Raw genomic sequence first — 16,782 nt, 5'->3', positions numbered from 1 at the left:
GCCAGACCCGTGGAGGGATCACAGCCTCATCCTGTTGAATGAGATCCCAAACCTGGCTGGTGGGTCTGAGCCTGGTTCCTCCTCTCCTCACTGCAGTGCTGGTCAATTCAAAGGGCTATAAATACACGGTGTGCAGCCCCCAGCCATTCCCAGCCTGATTCAAGGGAAGGCTGATTTTCGTATCCCCTTGCAGCAGGGACGTGTGTACTTCTGGTGCTTTCAGATCTGCTCAGAAGAAAAGGCCTTGGCCTCAGCTCAGAGTCCTCTGGGAGCTGCCTCCCACTTCAGGACAGTTTCCCCCCTCTCTCTGAAACCCAGGCTTGGCCCCTGTGCCCCCTGCCAGCCCAGGGCTGGCACTGGGGAAGCCTGGAGCTTCCCCTGGCTGCTGCAGGGAGGCAAAGCAGGGCAGGTGTGCAGGAACAGCCCCGCACTCAGCTGCTCCCACTGGGACCAGATTTGCTCCTGATGCAGGTGCACGTGAGTACACGTGAACAAGTGCAGTTTAGTGGGCTGATAGTTTTTACCATGCAACACTATTTTGCCATATTGTGTGGGATTACTACAAAACAGAAGTGTAAAAGCTGCACAGGAGGATCCTAGGACTGGAGAGGAGGATCAAATTCCAGCTTTGAGAGAGATGGGGGCAGAGGTGCTGAACCCCACTCCGCCACTGGAATGGGAACGGAGACTTGCTCCGGGAGCCAGCATCAGGACAAGGAAGAGCCTGTATAGCACATCAGGAAATAATCTCCTCACCAGGTGTGGAGCTGTGCAGCTTCCGGACACAGGTGTCCCCAGAAGAAGAGGGAAAGGGAAAGCTCAGCCTGAGTTGGTAGGCTGTTTGGGAGCTGCCAGGTCAGAACCCTGCAGGCATGGGTGACTGGTGCCACCTCAGTCAGGGGGGGCATGTGCCCCACCCGCAACTGGTCAGTGACTGTGTGTAGGGGGGTGTTCTTTGCAGCCAACCTTTTCGACTGGGGGTGGCGTTCCCCCATGGCTGATCGCATCAACCGGGAACCAGCCACGGTGGCCCTGGAACTGGCCACAGCACTCCCAGAAGTGGCTGCAGCACTGATGAAGGGGGTTCAGAGCCTCAAGAATGACAGAAGCTGTGTCCACACCATCTAGTGGTGGATCCTAGAAATTCATGTGTTGCTATTTATTACAATGAGAGGGGAGGTTTAATTCTAAAAGGAATCCGGTGTGTTTTTTTTTAATCAAAAGGATACAACCAGGCAAATGTAATTAGTGCCGGAGTCTGGTGTAAGGGAACAAACCCCTGTGTGAGAATTATTCACTTATAGTTACATTGCTAGATTGTATTCAAATGATTGGTTGTATTCTTCTCTATTGATAATATATATATGTGTATATGCCTTCTATTTTATTACTCTCTTTCTCTTCCTATATATATATATATATATATATATATTTATATATATGTATAAAATAAAGAAACCCATCTGTTCATTGGGCTTGGAGCAAATGCTTGGACAGTGAGGGTGAGGGCCACACCTCTCCCAGGGACACCCCAGTCAGCAGACCTGCCTGAGGGAGATCCCAGGGCTACCGGCACCTTGAGGATCTGAAATCTGGCACATCACCCGGGCTAGCGCGCTGGCGCAGGTTACAGTAGTATTAGGCTACTTCAGAGTAGTGTCACATAAAAGGGGTTTGCTGGTGCTACTGTGTAGTAACTCTGGTTACTGCACATTTATTTAATGCTTAAGTTATACAGGTACTAAATAAATATGCAGTAACCACTGGGCAGTAGTGTCTTGTGTAGATGCACCCACTGGGCCATTTCTTAAGGCACAGTAACCCTGAGGCTAACTAATACTTAAACAAAAATAAAGGCCCTGCACTCATCGGCTGCTGCAACAGCTGTCGCAGCCTCTCGGGGCTCATGGCAGAGCACCCCAACACATGGCAGAGTATTGGGTGGCAGTGGGGATTACCCCCCTGACTGGCAGGAGCCATTGAGTGTGGGGCATTTTTTCTTTTTTATTGTATTTTATTTTATTTTTTTTAGGTGCAGGGATGCTGGGGCCAGGTGGGGCAGCCATTGATGGGGCTGGGAAAGTGGGAGGGGGGATCCGACCTGTTCAATTTGAAGATTCGGCCAATTTGGTAGCAGCTGAATCTCCAACTCAGATTTGACTGAATCGATTCGGGACAGTGATTTGAATCACTGAAATGAACCACTATCGGCTGAATCCAAAGTGAATACTAGCCACTTTGCACACACCTACCGCAGATGATACATAGCCTAGCCCAGAAATGGGAAAAAATAGATAAAAATGATTAAACTAAAGAATCAAAACAAAACAGTTGGGCTTTAAAAAGGCATGAATCCAGGAAGGCTTGTTCATGGTTGTGTGCTTCAGAGGTAAGCTGGGCTCTAGGGAATAAGTGCCAGAAGCCCTAACAAGAGAGATGGGAATAAATCACCGTCCTGCAGCATCAGTTCTTCCAAACCAGTGAAGCTCACTATCATCTGCAGAAAGAAACTGGTTTGGATCTACTTCTGCCAGGTCAGTCTTGGAGTGGAGAGAAAGCTCCTACTAAGATATTCTGACTTGTGAAGAGTTGGTAGTGGCAGGGAAAAAGGAAATCAGACAGATCGGTAGAAGGAAAATAAGCAAAGACTCCTGGCACTGGAGGATCAGATCACAAGCTGAGAAAAACTTCATATTGCTGTAAGATTATTACTCAAATTAACTGTGGGTGTTTGGTAAGAAGAGGGATGTGTGTGGAAATTAGATAGATCAGTAGAGGGAAAATAAGCAAGGAATCTGTAGGATCTATCATAAGCTGAGAAAAAACTTCCCAAAGTATGTTGCATTAGGTTTTTAATTGCAATTAAATATGGTTGGCTGGCAAGAAGGGCGGTGTGTGGGGTATTGAAGAACCTGAAAATGACATTCAATTGGAAAGCTCTCAGCATTTTAATAGCAAGGTGCTCAAAAGTCTTTAGCTGGTTTAAGAAAAACAAGAAAAGAAAGAAAAGAAAACAGCTCCCTTTAGAAATCTGAACTTGCTACCAAGAACCCACATATTTCAATGTTTTGGCAACTTGAGACTTTTCAATCAAAAGCTCCTGGAGGCTGCATATTTTAAACCAAATTATCTCTCCATCCCTATATTGATAGTTCTTCATAAATTAATGTTTTTGAAGAAAATACATACATTATGAAAAAGTATGTGTTTAGCAAAAGCCATATTTATAAGAACCATTTTTCTAGGCTTAAATTCAAACCCCACGGCAGAGATTCAGTCTTGCCCAGCAACACCAGGATTACAATCCCACCTCAGTCATTGCATCCAGATTTTCTTGTTTTCCAGAAAAATGCCTGGAGGAGGGAGAAATCAGTAAGTCCCACAGGTGATCCCCCCGAAAATGTATTTTACATAGCCAAGTGCCTCTCAAATTAAGGTCAGGGGACCCAACAAAGTGTGATGAGCAAATGCACAGTGAGGGGCATCCCTTGCCCAAAAGAGCTTCTAGTTCTTGTACCCAAATGACACACATCACTGACCCAATGTGGAGATAACAGAAGGAAGGTACTGGCCTACCATGGCATAGAGATGACCGTCCAGGTCAGGATGGGGACCATATAAATTAGCTTATAACCATCGTATAGATTCATTTCAGACAAGGTGACACTTAGGATGCTGTCTGTGCGTATACTGTATATACCAGGGAAGGGGAAAGTGGGGTGAGCTAGCAGTTTATTGACCAGCATCTTGTCATAGTCACAAGTGCTGTGTTCAGCGTGCCTCATCTTGATGTTTGCTCAGCTTCTTGCTTTTCCTCTTGTTGCTATTAAAAATCAAATACAAAATGCCACAATCTGGTCTGCCAACTTGATGAAGGGAGATGGGTTCATAGTAAGATCTGAAATGAGGTGAATGAAAGCATGAAGCAATTAAAAGGCAAACCCTCTGAGATACTGCATTACCTAGATTCATCATTATAAACATTGTTTTGTTCTGAAATAGTCTCTTTTAGGTTGTTTGGTTTTATATATATACACACATGCTCACAGATAAGGACTTTTGTGGAATTTCTTTTTACTCAAAAAAATGTATTCCCAGCAATAACACTTTCCACTGACAATTTTACAGCACTTAAAGACAGACAGTACTGGCAGTTAGTTCATGAGCTGTTTCTGAGATAAGATTCCCTCCTGTTATATTTGTAACTCTGATCCTGGCCACTTTCTTGTCCTTCCTTCACAGGCCGTGCACAATGCACTGAAGAGGGAAATGTCCAACCAAACCGTTGTGACTGAGTTCCTTCTCCTGGGCTTTTCTGATATTTGGGAGCTCCAGATCTTACACTTTGTTATCTTTCTAGCAGTATACTTGGCAGCCCTGATGGGGAATCTCCTCATCATCACAACTGTAATGCTTAACTATGAACTTCATTCTCCCATGTTCTTTTTCTTGATTAATTTGTCCATTGTGGACCTTGGCTCCATCTCAGTGACCGTGCCCAAATCCATGTCTAATTCCCTATTGAACACCAGGTCCATCTCCTATTCTGGATGTGTTGTCCAAGTGTTTTGTCTCATCTGCTTCTTGGGAGCAAATTTATCCCTTCTCACGGTTATGGCATACGATCGATACGTTGCCATCTGCAAGCCACTGCATTATGGGATAATAATGAACAGAAGAGCTTGCATCCAGATGGCTGCCGGTGCTTGGGCTGCTGGTGCCATCAACTCTGCACTGCACACTGGGAACACCTTTAGTCTCCGCTTCTGCCACTCAAATATCATCAACCAGTTCTTCTGTGAAGTGCCCCAGCTGCTCAAGCTCTCCAGCTCTGACGCATACCGCAGGGAGCTGGCAGCTCTTGCCTTCAGTGTGTGTTTATGTCTAGGCTGTTTTGTTTTCATCGTTGTGTCGTATGTTCAGATTTTCACCGCAGTGTGGAGCATCCCCTCGGAGCAGGGCCATCAGAAAGCCTTTTCCACCTGCATTCCTCACCTTATCGTGGTCTCCCTGTTTCTTTCCACTGCCATCATTGCCTACTTTAAACCCATCTCTGACTCCCCGTCCCCTCTGGATCTCCTGGCAGCTGTTCTGTATTCAGTGGTGCCTCCATTGATGAATCCGGTCATCTACAGCATGAGGAACAAGGAGATCCAAGCTGCCCTGAGGAAACTGCCGCAAAGCAGATCCTCTCCAAGAACAACATGTCTATCTTTCTTTCATGACTTTGCTTTACTTATAATTTATGCATGAAATAAAAGAAAAAAAATGAGGTTTTTTCATAGTATTGTATGAATCCTACATATTAAAAACAGAGGTGGAGACTGGCTTGGCACACAACGCAGACAAGAAAGCCAGGCAGTGAAAATGGAAATGGAGGCGTCCGTTGGGGAGGGATAGGCTGGGGTGGGGGGTAGGGGGGAAAAGGGGATGTAGCAGCTCAGGAAACAGTGCAGAGGGACCTGGGCAGTCAGGTGTTCGGCAGGTTGCAATGTGCCCAAATTCGACTGTGTATATTGAATCCATGAGTTTCTGTACCTAGGGGACTCATGAAGTGCAGTTCATAGACCCAGCTCTGAGAAGTGGTTTGCACATTCAAACAGGCACCTAACCTCATCACCAGCACCGACGTCAACTTCCTACAGCTCCAAACACAACACCTGCCAACTATCTCCAGTAAGTATCCCACAAACTGCACACCAGCATCTATGCAAGACAACACGAACCAGCTACCTACAGGGGTGCATGCCTCACCAAAAACCCACTCTGCCTCCAGTCTCTCAGGCCTGATTGTGAGAGGGAACAAATTACAAACCACTTTTCACAGCCGGGCCTATGAACTGCACTTCATCAGTCTCCCAGGTACAGAAACTCATGGACTCAATGTAGATTAGTCAGTGGGGTTCTGGCACACTGCGACCTGCCGGACATCTGACTGCCCAGGTACCTCTGCACTGTTACCTGTGCTGCTACATCCCCTTACCCCCACACCCTCCACCCCAGCCTGTCCCTCACCCCCTGACACCTCCATTTCCATTTTCACTGTCTGGCTTTCGTGCCTGCATTGCATGCCAGGCCGGCCTCTGGCTTTTTTTACTATTCCCTCCATCAAGGACCAGGAGACACATCAATTGCAGGTATTTCCTCAGCCTGACAAAGGGTTTTTCAACCTGAAAGTTGGCATCCTGGGCAGCTAAACGAAGCACGCTGGGAGCCTCACAACTGCACTGCCGCTAGCAAGCATCAGGCCTGTCAAAGATGTGACAGGTCTGGCCGTTCCCCAGCCAGGACTGTGTATGTGTGTGCGTTAGCTGGAGGTTATGGCATCTCCTACCTGCCTTTCACCAGGGGATCATTGGGCATGGCATTTATGGGGCTGCCATCCCACCAGGAGACCCACCAGGGCTCCCTACCCTGGTAGGGGTCAGTTTTAGTGGTCATGCCCAGGACATGGGGCCTCCTCCTTCCCCATAGCCCCATCCCATACCTCCAAGTTCACCCTCTGACTGGGAACACTGGTCGGTGGACAGAACAGGTGTTGCCAGGCAACTGTGGGAGATCCAGCACCACCTGGCTGCAGCTTGCCCAGTAGGACAAGGGGTCACACAGCAATGGCTTCACATCCTTGGCAAGATATGCCACCACCAAGGAGTGAGCACCACCTGCCTGATGCTGGGTCCAGTGACTCTGGACCCCACCATAGAAGCCAGGCCCTTAGCCCATATTGGCAGCACCTGTAGTGGATTCATAGATTCATAGATTCATAGATGCTAGGGTCGGAAGGGACCTCAATAGATCATCGAGTCCGACCCCCTGCATAAGCAGGAAAGAGTGCTGGGTCTAGATGACCCCAGCTAGATACTCGTCTAACCTCCTCTTGAAGACCCCCAGGGTAGGGGAGAGCACCACCTCCCTTGGGAGCCCGTTCCAGACCTTGGCCACTCGAACTGTGAACAAGTTCTTCCTAATGTCCAATCTAAATCTGCTCTCTACTAGCTTGTGGCCATTGTTTCTTGTAACCCCCGGGGGCGCCTTGGTGAATAAATCCTCACCAATTCCCTTCTGTGCCCCCGTGATGAACTTATAGGCAGCCACAAGGTCGCCTCTCAACCTTCTCTTGCGGAGGCTGAAAAGGTCCAGTTTCTCTAGTCTCTCCTCGTAGGGCTTGGTCTGCAGGCCCTTGACCATACGAGTTGCCCTTCGCTGTACCCTCTCCAGGTTATCCGCATCCTTCTTGAAGTGTGGCGCCCAGAATTGCACGCAGTACTCCAACTGCGGTCTGACCAACGCCCTATAGAGGGGAAGTATCACCTCCCTGGACCTATTCGTCATGCATCTGCTGATGCACGATAAAGTGCCATTGGCTTTTTTGATGGCTTCGTCACACTGCCGGCTCATGTTCAACTTGGAGTCCACTAGGACTCCAAGATCCCTTTCCACCTCTGTGCCACCCAGCAGGTCATTCCCTAGGCTGTAGGTGTGCTGGACATTTTTCCTCCCTAGATGCAGCACTTTGCATTTCTCCTTGTTGAACTGCATCCTGTTGTTTTCTGCCCACTTGTCCAGCCTATCCCGGTCTGCCTGCAGCTGTTCCCTGCCCTCCGGCGTGTCCACTTCTCCTCATAGCTTTGTGTCATCTGCAAACTTGGACAGAGTACATTTCACTCCCACGCCCAAGTCGCTGATGAAGACATTAAAGAGTATCGGTCCAAGGACCGAAACCTGCGGGACCCCACTGCCCACACCCTTCCAGGTCGAGACCGACCCATCTACCACGACTCTTTGGGTGCGACCCTCTAGCCAATTCGACACCCACCGGACTGTGTAGTCATCCACATCACAGCCTCTTAATTTGTTCACCAGTATGGGGTGGGATACCGTATCAAAGGCCTTCCTGACGTCCAAGTATACGACATCCACCCCTCCTCCTGTGTCCAGGCGTTTCGTAACCTGGTCATAGAAAGAGACTAGGTTGGTCAGGCACGATCTGCCCGCCACAAACCCATGCTGGTTTCCCCTCAGCATAATTTGTCCTGCCGGGCTCTCACAAATGTGAGCCTTGATAATTTTTTCAAAGACTTTACCAAGGATGGAGGTGAGACTGACCGGCCTATAGTTGCCCGGGTCCTCCTTCCTCCCCTTTTTGAAAATGAGTACCACGTTAGCCCTTTTCCAGTCCTCCGGGACTTGGCCTGTGCGCCACGAGCATTCGAATATTCCCGCCAGTGGCTCTGCAATGACGTCGGCCAGTGCCTTCAGCACCCTCGGATGGAGCCCATCCGGGGCTGCCGACTTAAAGGCATCCAGTTCTTCCAAGTGACTCTGCACCAACTCAAGATCTACGCATGGAAGTCTGGCACCTTGCTGCTGCCTCTCTACAACCCCAGTGAGAGACTTGTCGTGCCCCTAGAGACTTGTCGTGCCCCTGGAGGACAAGACTGGTTCACGGATGGTGTGCTAGCATGAGTTAGTGGATCCCCCTGTTCCATGTCCCCCTGCCTCCGCCATTCTGCCTCCCTGACTTTCTTTACCAGCACCTCTGTCCACTGATTCAATGCTTGGCTGCTGCGTATGGTGCCCTTCACCCTTGGGTCATACATGGCGGCCAGCGCATGGACTGTACTGGACCACAAGGGATCAAGCCACTTCCTGATGCCTTCCTACAGCTGCCTTACCAGTGCCTGCATGTCTGGTGACAGTGGCCTGCCCCAGCCAGGAACATGGATCTGGAAGCTCTCCTTTTGGCTCTCAAATCCCCTCACTATGGTGATCACCCGACTGAAGAGGGCAGCAGCAGTGCTGAGGCTCTTGGTGACCTTGGGGAAGGGCTTTAGGACCACCAAGATCTGGGAGGTGGCCTTGATCAGGGATATTGGGATCAGTGGCCCCCTGAACACAGCTGAGTGGAAAACCATCTCATGGGTGGCGTCTGTTGCTCCACCAGCCTCTCAAACCTCAGGTATGTGGCGTTCCACTGAGTCTCCACATCCTGCATGATTTTGTGCTGTGGGATGTTCAGCTCTTTATGTTTATCCCGCAGCATCTTGCCCCCCTTGATCCCCCAGGGCATGTAGCCAGCCACCTTCCTGCATTTTGAAATGAGCTTGCTGGTAGTGGCAGTGCCATTGCCGGCAGCCCTGTCCCCCTCCAAGGCATCCCTGACAACAAGGTGCAACTTGTGTGCCACACAGCGGATCCCAACAAAGTTGGCATCATGGACCCCCTTGACCAGATTGGCCCCATGGTCAGTGACCATGAACCCGTGGATGAGCTCGCCCTTCCCAGCAAGCCATGCCTGCAGGAAGTGGTTCATGGCCCGCATGGTCTCTGTTGCCATGTGGGACTCATCCATTACCTTGGCTTGAAGGAGAACCCACCGACAGCCTGACTGGTCACACCAGTGCCCCGTGAGGGAGAGGTAGGCATGATCTCCACCCCGGCTGCTCCAGATGTCTGAGGTGAAGTGTGAGGTCACCTATGGACATGCCTCACACAGGTCCTCCCTCAAGTACTCTGTGCATGCCTCACACAGGGATGGCAACACCATCCTACTGAAGGTGGTACACACGGGCACTTGGTATGATGGGACCACAAGCACCATGAGCCACCTGAACCCTGGCCGCTCAACTAGGGAGAATAGCTGGCCATTGACAGCAAGCATCTCCCCAATGCTCTCAGTGAGCCCGCTTGCCTTTGGACTGTGCCCCCCCCCCCTCTGTCTGTCTTTCCCCCACTGTCCCAGGGTGGCATGCCTCTGCTTTGTGGGGACGGGGGCTTTTGAGCGAGTGGTGGACTTCCCTTTGGGCACAGTCTTGCTAGTGCCAGGCTGAGGAGGAGCAAGGGCAAGGGGGTGGTTTCTGCAGAGATGCATGAGCATCCCTGTGGTGCTTGTGTGTTTTGTTCCCTTGCCCTAGCTGGTTTTGGGTTGGCAGTGCAGGCAGATAGCGTACGTGGGATCATGTGCCAGCTCAACATGATCCCAGACCACAGTACCTGCTCACTTCTGGGGTGTGGGTGCTTCTGTTCTGCTAACATCTGTACAGCTCAGACTGTTTACATCTGGGCTTTTCCTTCTGAGCTGTGCAGGACTCCAGGGAACGAGTCCCATGAACCTTTGGAAGAAAACAACTGCAAAATTGCCATCTTGCTTCAGTCCTTTTCTACAAGGCAGGGTTGAAGTCAGCTGCACATTCAGACACCTGGTCGGATTCACTCCAGTCGTTCAGTGACAGAGGGAGCAGAGAAAGACCTCTGAGTTAGCTGTGCTTCTGGGGACCTAGACTAGTGGTTGGTGCAGAGGAGAGCTGAGAGATCAACTGGACATGAGCAAAGGATCTCGGCAGGGGAAGCCTGAATGTGACAGAAGATCAGGACATTTCCACAAAAACAATTCCAGTAAGTTTTCTGCATCAGTGAAGTGTCCTGTCTTAGTAAGATGCAGAGGACAATTAAAAACATTAAAGTTGGAAAACCTGGCTACGGAAATCATACTGCATCTTATGTATAATAGATTCAAAGCTACAAGAGTGGATAAAGACATTTTCAATGTTTTCGCTATTAATTCAGATAAAGTTAAACAGTTTACAGGGAGTGGTGTAGTGGGTGGGGTGGGAATAGAACCTCTAAGGCAATCAAATGTTATATAATATATTTATTCACATGCATTTGTTTCCTGCATACATTTTCTAGGTGAGATGGATAATTTATAGACTTTCAGATTTATACTAAAAAAAAAAATAAAAAAATAAAAATCCTGAGTTTATGCTGGGCTAATGTTTTATTCTCTTTTTAAATGGAATATCAAAATATTTTCTTTTATGTAAGGTCTTGTCAGGGAGAAGTAATTTATTAAAATCAAATTATCCATAGGGCAATACATGGAAGTTCTACATTCTTAGCATGAAATCTGGGGACATTATTGATGGGAATATCAAAGCTACTGAGTTTGTTACTCTCCTCCTTACCACTGTCCTTCTTCTATTATACCCAGGACTTGCAGGGTGCCCTGGGAAGGAAGATGTCCAACTGGACCACTGTAACCGAGTTCCTCCTCCTGGGCTTCTCGGACACTCGGGAGCTGCAGATCTTACACTTTGTCATCTTTCTCGTAGCGTACCTGGCAGCTCTGGTGGGGAACCTCCTTGTCATCACTGTTGTTACTACGGACCAACACCTCCACAGCCCCATGTACTACCTTTTGGCAGATTTGTCCATTCTTGACCTTGGCTCCATCTCTGTCATTGGCCCTAAGTCCATGGCCAATTCCCTCTTAAATACCAGGACAATTTCCTATGCTGGATGTGTGTTCCAGGTCTTTTTCTTCTTCCTTTTTCATTCAGCTGATGTTGCACTCCTAACTATCTTGGCATATGACCGGTACATTGCCATCTGCAAACCAGTGCATTATGAGATGATAATGAACAGGAGAGCTTGCATCCAGATGGCTGCAGGTGCTTGGGCTGCTGGTGCCATCAACTCTGCAGTGCACACTGGGAGCACCTTTAGTCTCCCCTTCTGCCACTCAAATATCATCAACCAGTTCTTCTGTGAAGTGCCCCAGCTGCTCAAGCTCTCCAGTCCTGGCACATACCGCAGGGAGCTGGCAGCTGTTGCCTTCAGTGTGTTTCTAGCTTTAGGTTGTTTTGTTTTCATCATTGTGTCGTATGTTCAGATCTTCACCGCAGTGTGGAGCATTCCCTCGGAGCAGGGCCGGCAGAAAGCCTTCTCCACCTGCATTCCTCACCTTATCGTGGTCTCCCTGTTTCTCTCCACTACCAGCATTGCCTACACGAAGCCCGTCTCTGACTCCCCATCACCTCTGGATCTCCTGGCAGCTCTTCTGTATTCTGTGGTGCCTCCGTTGGTTAATCCAGTCATCTAAAGCATGAGGAACAGGGAGATCCAAGCTGCCCTCAAGCAGCTGCTCCACAGGCTGATCCTCTCCAAAAACAATATGCACATCTTTGTTTTATGACTTTGCTTTACTTACATTTATTTTAGAATTAACTCATGAAATTATTGTTTTAGTGTGCAACCTAGTTACAGATTAAGGTCGAATTGGTGAGGAAGTAGGTAAATAGATGGAAAGATAGAAAAACATAACTAATTTGTCCAGTTGTGAATGGAAATACTATAATCAACCTGTTCCTCCTCATTCTGAGTAGCTCTTTGTGCTAGAGCTGCATTGTGTTATGTTTTGATATACCAAAATATAATCAATATTGAAATATAACATAGGTATTCAGACATGTTTATACACATTATTTATTTGAACAGATAAAGATTTTTTTTCCAATCTGGCCCTTATTCCAAAACTCAGAGAAGATGAATAAATGAAATAACCTGAATATTTCAATATTAATATAGAGTTGTACATACAAAAAACACAGACATTTTCTGTCTACATGGACGTACTCATAGATTTCATAGATTTCATAGACATTAGGGCTGGAAGGGATCTCGGAAGATCGAGTCCAGCCCCCCGCCCAAAGGGCAGGACGTCAGCTGGGGTCATAGGTTCCCAGCAAGATAAGCATCCAGTTTCATCTTGAAGGTGTTCAATGAAGGCGCTTGAACAACCTCCGGCGGCAGGCTGTTCCAGACCTTGGGGGCTCGGACAGTAAAGAAATTCTTCCTTATGTCCAGCCTGAAACGATCTTGTAGTAGTTTGTGACCATTCGTCCTCGTCATCCCTTGGGGCGCTCTGGTGAACAAACGTTCCCCCAGATACTGGTGATCACCCCTGATAAACTTGTAGGTGGCCATCAGATCACCCCTGAGCCTGCGCTTTTCCAGGCTAAAGAGCCCCAGGGCTCTCAGCCTGTCATCGTAGGGTCTGCTTCCCTGACCCCTGATCATGCGCGTGGCTCTTCTCTGGACTCTCTCAAGCTTCTCCACATCCTTTTTGAATTGTGGAGCCCAAAACTGGACGCAGTACTCCAGCTGCAGCCTCACTAAGGCCGAGTACAGGGGGAGAATGACGTCCCGGGATTTGCTTGAGAAGCATCTATGGATGCAAGCCAGCGTTTTGGTCTCTTTACTAGCCGCAGCATCGCATTGCAGGCTCATGTTCATCCTGTGGTCAATGATGACCCCCAAGTCTCTTTCTTCCATAGTGCTAACCAACATAGCACTGCCGAGCCTATAAGGATGCTGCGGGTTTTTTTTCCCAAGGTGGTAAAAAAACCAGCTGGGGTAAGCGGGGCCGTGGAGAGAAGGGGCTAACCCCTTAGTGTGTGTGTGGGAGGCGGCAGCTGAGTGGAGCTGGGCCGGGTCAAGCCCCGCCCAGGCCCCTACTTGGCCCAGCCCCCCAGAGAGAGAGAGAGAGAGAGAGAAGGGGGGGTACTCACCAGCCCCCCTCCAGTAAGGCAGGGTCCCCCAAATCCCGGGCAGGGCCCCCGTATTTGCCTTAAGAGCAGCTTCCTCGATGGCAGGCCCACTGCGCATGCGCGCAGTTTAAAAGGGCCCGCCGACCGGGAATAAGCCCAGTTAGACGCGGGAGCAGCGAGAGGCGCGCGGGTGAAAGCTCGCTACGCCCCCGCTCCCCCGAAGCCCCCCAGAAACCCTCCAGCAGCCGCAGAGCCCCCCGCTGACTCCCAGCGCAGCCGGGGTAAGCGGGGCCCGTGGAGAGAAGGGGCTAACCCCTTATTGTGTGTGTGGGAGGCGGCGGCTGAGTGGAGCCGGGCCGGGTCAAGCCCCGCCCAGGCCCCTACTTCGCCCAGCCCCCCAGGGAGCCACGCGACCGGAGCCGCGTGAACAGGCTACACAAACAGGCGCGCTTCCCTGCCGGCGCGTGAGTTAGCGCGGAGTTCGTGCGGGAGGGCGCCAGACCCTGCCTGCACACCCCCCAGGGTAGACAGTCCCAGCTGTAGCCAGCTTACCAGAGGCATGACACGGATGGGCACGTGCCGCACCCCGAGGGTCCCCTCGGGCTCCGCGGCCCCCCCCTCTGGCACCTCAGAGACGGCCACCCAGACGGAGCCCCTGGTCCCGGGCTCCACGCAGACGGAGCCCCTGGCTCTCGGCTGCGGGGGCTGCCTGTCCCTTTTTCAGGCTCTGGGGCCTGGGAGCATGGCGACCTCCCCTTGCGGGGTCTGCTCCCTTTTGGGGTCTCTGGTGCGCCAGCTGGAGGAGCTCCAGGCCACAGGCCAGAGACTGCATGCCATCAGGAACTGCAAGCAGGAGATAGACTCCTACTGCCAGGCCCTTCTCCCCCGGGAGGCAGAGGGTAGATCACAGTCTCCCTCCAGGCCAGAGGAGGACTCTGGGACCTCCTGCTGTGTCCAGCCAGGGGCATGGACCAAGGTGGTCAAGGGCCCTAAGGCCCGCCGCACCAAGGCCCCACCCCCGCCACAACTGAGCAACAGGTACGCACCTCTTGCTGCCCCAGCAGAGCCTGCTGAGTTGCCGGCCCCCACAGGCAACATGGGCCTAACTGCAGCTCCCGCCCCTGCTCTCCCCAAGACAAAACATAAGGTGTTTGTTGTGGGAGACTCCCTCCTGAGGGGGACGGAGGGGCCAATCTGCCACCCTGACCCCTTAGCCCGGCAAGTCTGCTGCTTCCCAGGGGCCCGCATCCGGGACATTGCAGAGAGGATCCCCAAGCTCCTCAAACCCACAGACCGCTATCCCACACTCCTTATTCATGTGGGCACCAATGACACGGCTCGGAGCACTCCCTGCCAGGTCATGAGGCGCTACAGGGATTTGGGAGCGGGGCTTAAGGGTCTGGGGGCACAGGTGGTGTTCTCGTCGATCCTCCCAGTCTCAGGCTATGAGCTGAGAAGGGACAGGAGGATCTATGTGGTCAACCAAAGACTGCGGCGCTGGTGTCGTCAGGAAGGCTTTGGCTTTCATGACCACAGCCCGTTCTTTGGCGAGAGAGGCAGCGAGCTGCTGGGAAGAGATGGTCTCCACCTCTCTCCCCTAGGGAGGAGGCTCTTCTCAGCCAGACTGGCTTACCTGCTCCACCGGGCTTTAAACTAAGCCCGCTGGGGGACGGGGGGACGACCGCCACTGCTGGCCCGCTGAACAATCCTTGCAAAGCCAGCGGATCATGGCACTCAAGGGAGCCCACCCCAGCCCCAGCCCTGGTAAAATCTGTGGGCAAGGAAGGAGCCCCCCAGGGGGCACTTGCCTGCCTGTACACAAATGCCAGGAGCTTGGGGAATATGCAGGAGGAGCTCATCCTCCTGCTCAGTGCAAACAATTACGATGTCATAGGGATCACGGAGACCTGGTGGGACTCCACCCATGACTGGACCACGGGGATAGATGGCTATACCCTGTACAGGAGGGATCGTGTAGAGAAAAGGGGCGGGGGTGTAGCTCTCTATGTTAAGGAAAGCTACGCGTCCCTGCAAGCCGATATTGGCGACCAGGGTGGACGGCTGGAGACCCTCTGGGTTAAAATCCATGGGGCACACGGCACAGGGGACACAATGGTGGGAGTCTATTACAGACCTCCCACCCAAAGTCCAGAGCTAGACCAGGAGTTTGCCCGGGAACTGGCTGAGGCAGCTTGCTCCAGGACCATGGTTGTCATGGGTGACTTCAATTACCCGGACATCTCGTGGGAGGATCGCTTAGCAAAATCTGAGCGGTCGCAGAGCTTCCTCTCGTGCGTGGATGACCTCTACCTGACTCAAGAAGTCTATGGGCCAACGAGAGGCAAAGCGCTGCTCGACCTGGTGCTGGCTACTGGGGAGGACCTAGTCGGTGACCTAGTGATCGATGGGAAGCTGGGTGACAGCGACCACGAGCTGATCACCTTCACCATCCGCCAAAAAGCTGGCAAGTCGGTCAGCAACACGCAAGTCCTTGACTTCAGGAAAGCCGACTTTGACAAGCTCAGGAGGCTTGTCAGTGAGGCCCTAAGGGACTGTGACCGCAGGGAGAGGGGAGTTCAAGAAGAGTGGTTGCTCCTCAAGGGAGCGATCCTCAATGCACAAACTAAGTCTATTCCATCTCGGAAGAAAGGCAGCAAGAGGGCACAGCAGCCCCCCTGGCTCTCCAGGGACCTAGCAGACCTCCTGAGGCTAAAAAGAAAGTCCTACAAAGGATGGAGGATGGGAGTCACCTCCAAGGAGGATTATTCTGCACTGGTCCGGTCCTGTAGGGAGCAGACCAGGAAAGCCAAGGCTGCAACTGAACTCCAGCTAGCTTTGAGCATCAAGGACAATAAAAAGTCCTTTTTTCAGATATGTGGGGAGCCGGAGGAAAAGCAGGGGCAACGTTGGACCCCTGCTGAACCAGATGGGGCAACTGACAACTGACGCCCAGGAAAAACCCAACCTATTAAATAGGTACTTTGCGTCGGTCTTTCATCAGCCCCATGGGACGCCCGTGCCTGCTACAGGGCCGGGAAGTCCGGGTGAGGGTGATCCCCTGCCCTCCATTAATGCTGACTTTGTGAAGGAACATCTTGAGAAGCTGGATACCTTCAAGTCAGCCGGCCCTGACAATCTTCACCCCAGGGTACTCAAGGAGCTGGCGAGCATCATAGCCCAGCCTCTAGCGAGGATCTTTGAAAACTCTTGGCGCTCTGGTGTAGTGCCCGAAGACTGGAAGAAGGCCAATGTGGTGCCTATCTTCAAGAAAGGGAGGAAAGTGGATCCGGCTAACTATAGGCCCATCAGCCTGACTTCTATCCCGGGGAAGATCTTAGAAAAGTTTATTAAGGAGGCCATCCTTAATGGACTGGCCGACGCCAACATCTTAAGGGATAGCCAGCACGGGTTTGTTGCGGGTAGGTCTTGCTTGACCAATCTCATTTCCTTCTAC

The 16,782-nt window shown here is 51.1% G+C and overlaps 2 protein-coding genes across 2 annotated transcripts; both read left to right on the top strand.

Annotated features, from left to right (window-relative positions):
* Positions 1-4,380: 4,380 nt before the first annotated feature.
* Positions 4,381-5,142, top strand: LOC132251816 (olfactory receptor 14A16-like; the record flags this gene model as incomplete). Its single annotated transcript, XM_059731739.1, has 1 exon — positions 4,381-5,142. A coding segment is annotated over exon 1 (762 nt), but the record flags the coding sequence as incomplete, so codon positions are not given.
* A 3,621-nt stretch (positions 5,143-8,763) lies between these two features.
* LOC132251815 (olfactory receptor 14L1-like) lies at positions 8,764-11,881 on the top strand. The gene is made up of 2 exons (XM_059731738.1): positions 8,764-8,959; positions 11,340-11,881. Exons 1-2 carry the CDS (start codon positions 8,764-8,766, stop codon positions 11,879-11,881), a joined length of 738 nt encoding a protein of 245 aa, XP_059587721.1.
* Positions 11,882-16,782: the final 4,901 nt, after the last annotated feature.

The sequence above is a fragment of the Alligator mississippiensis genome, chromosome 7 (assembly GCF_030867095.1).
Source record: "Alligator mississippiensis isolate rAllMis1 chromosome 7, rAllMis1, whole genome shotgun sequence".
NCBI classification, from domain to species: domain Eukaryota; kingdom Metazoa; phylum Chordata; order Crocodylia; family Alligatoridae; genus Alligator; species Alligator mississippiensis.
The sequence above is the reverse complement of the archived record's forward strand: the minus strand, read 5'-3'. Positions and strand labels throughout refer to the sequence as shown.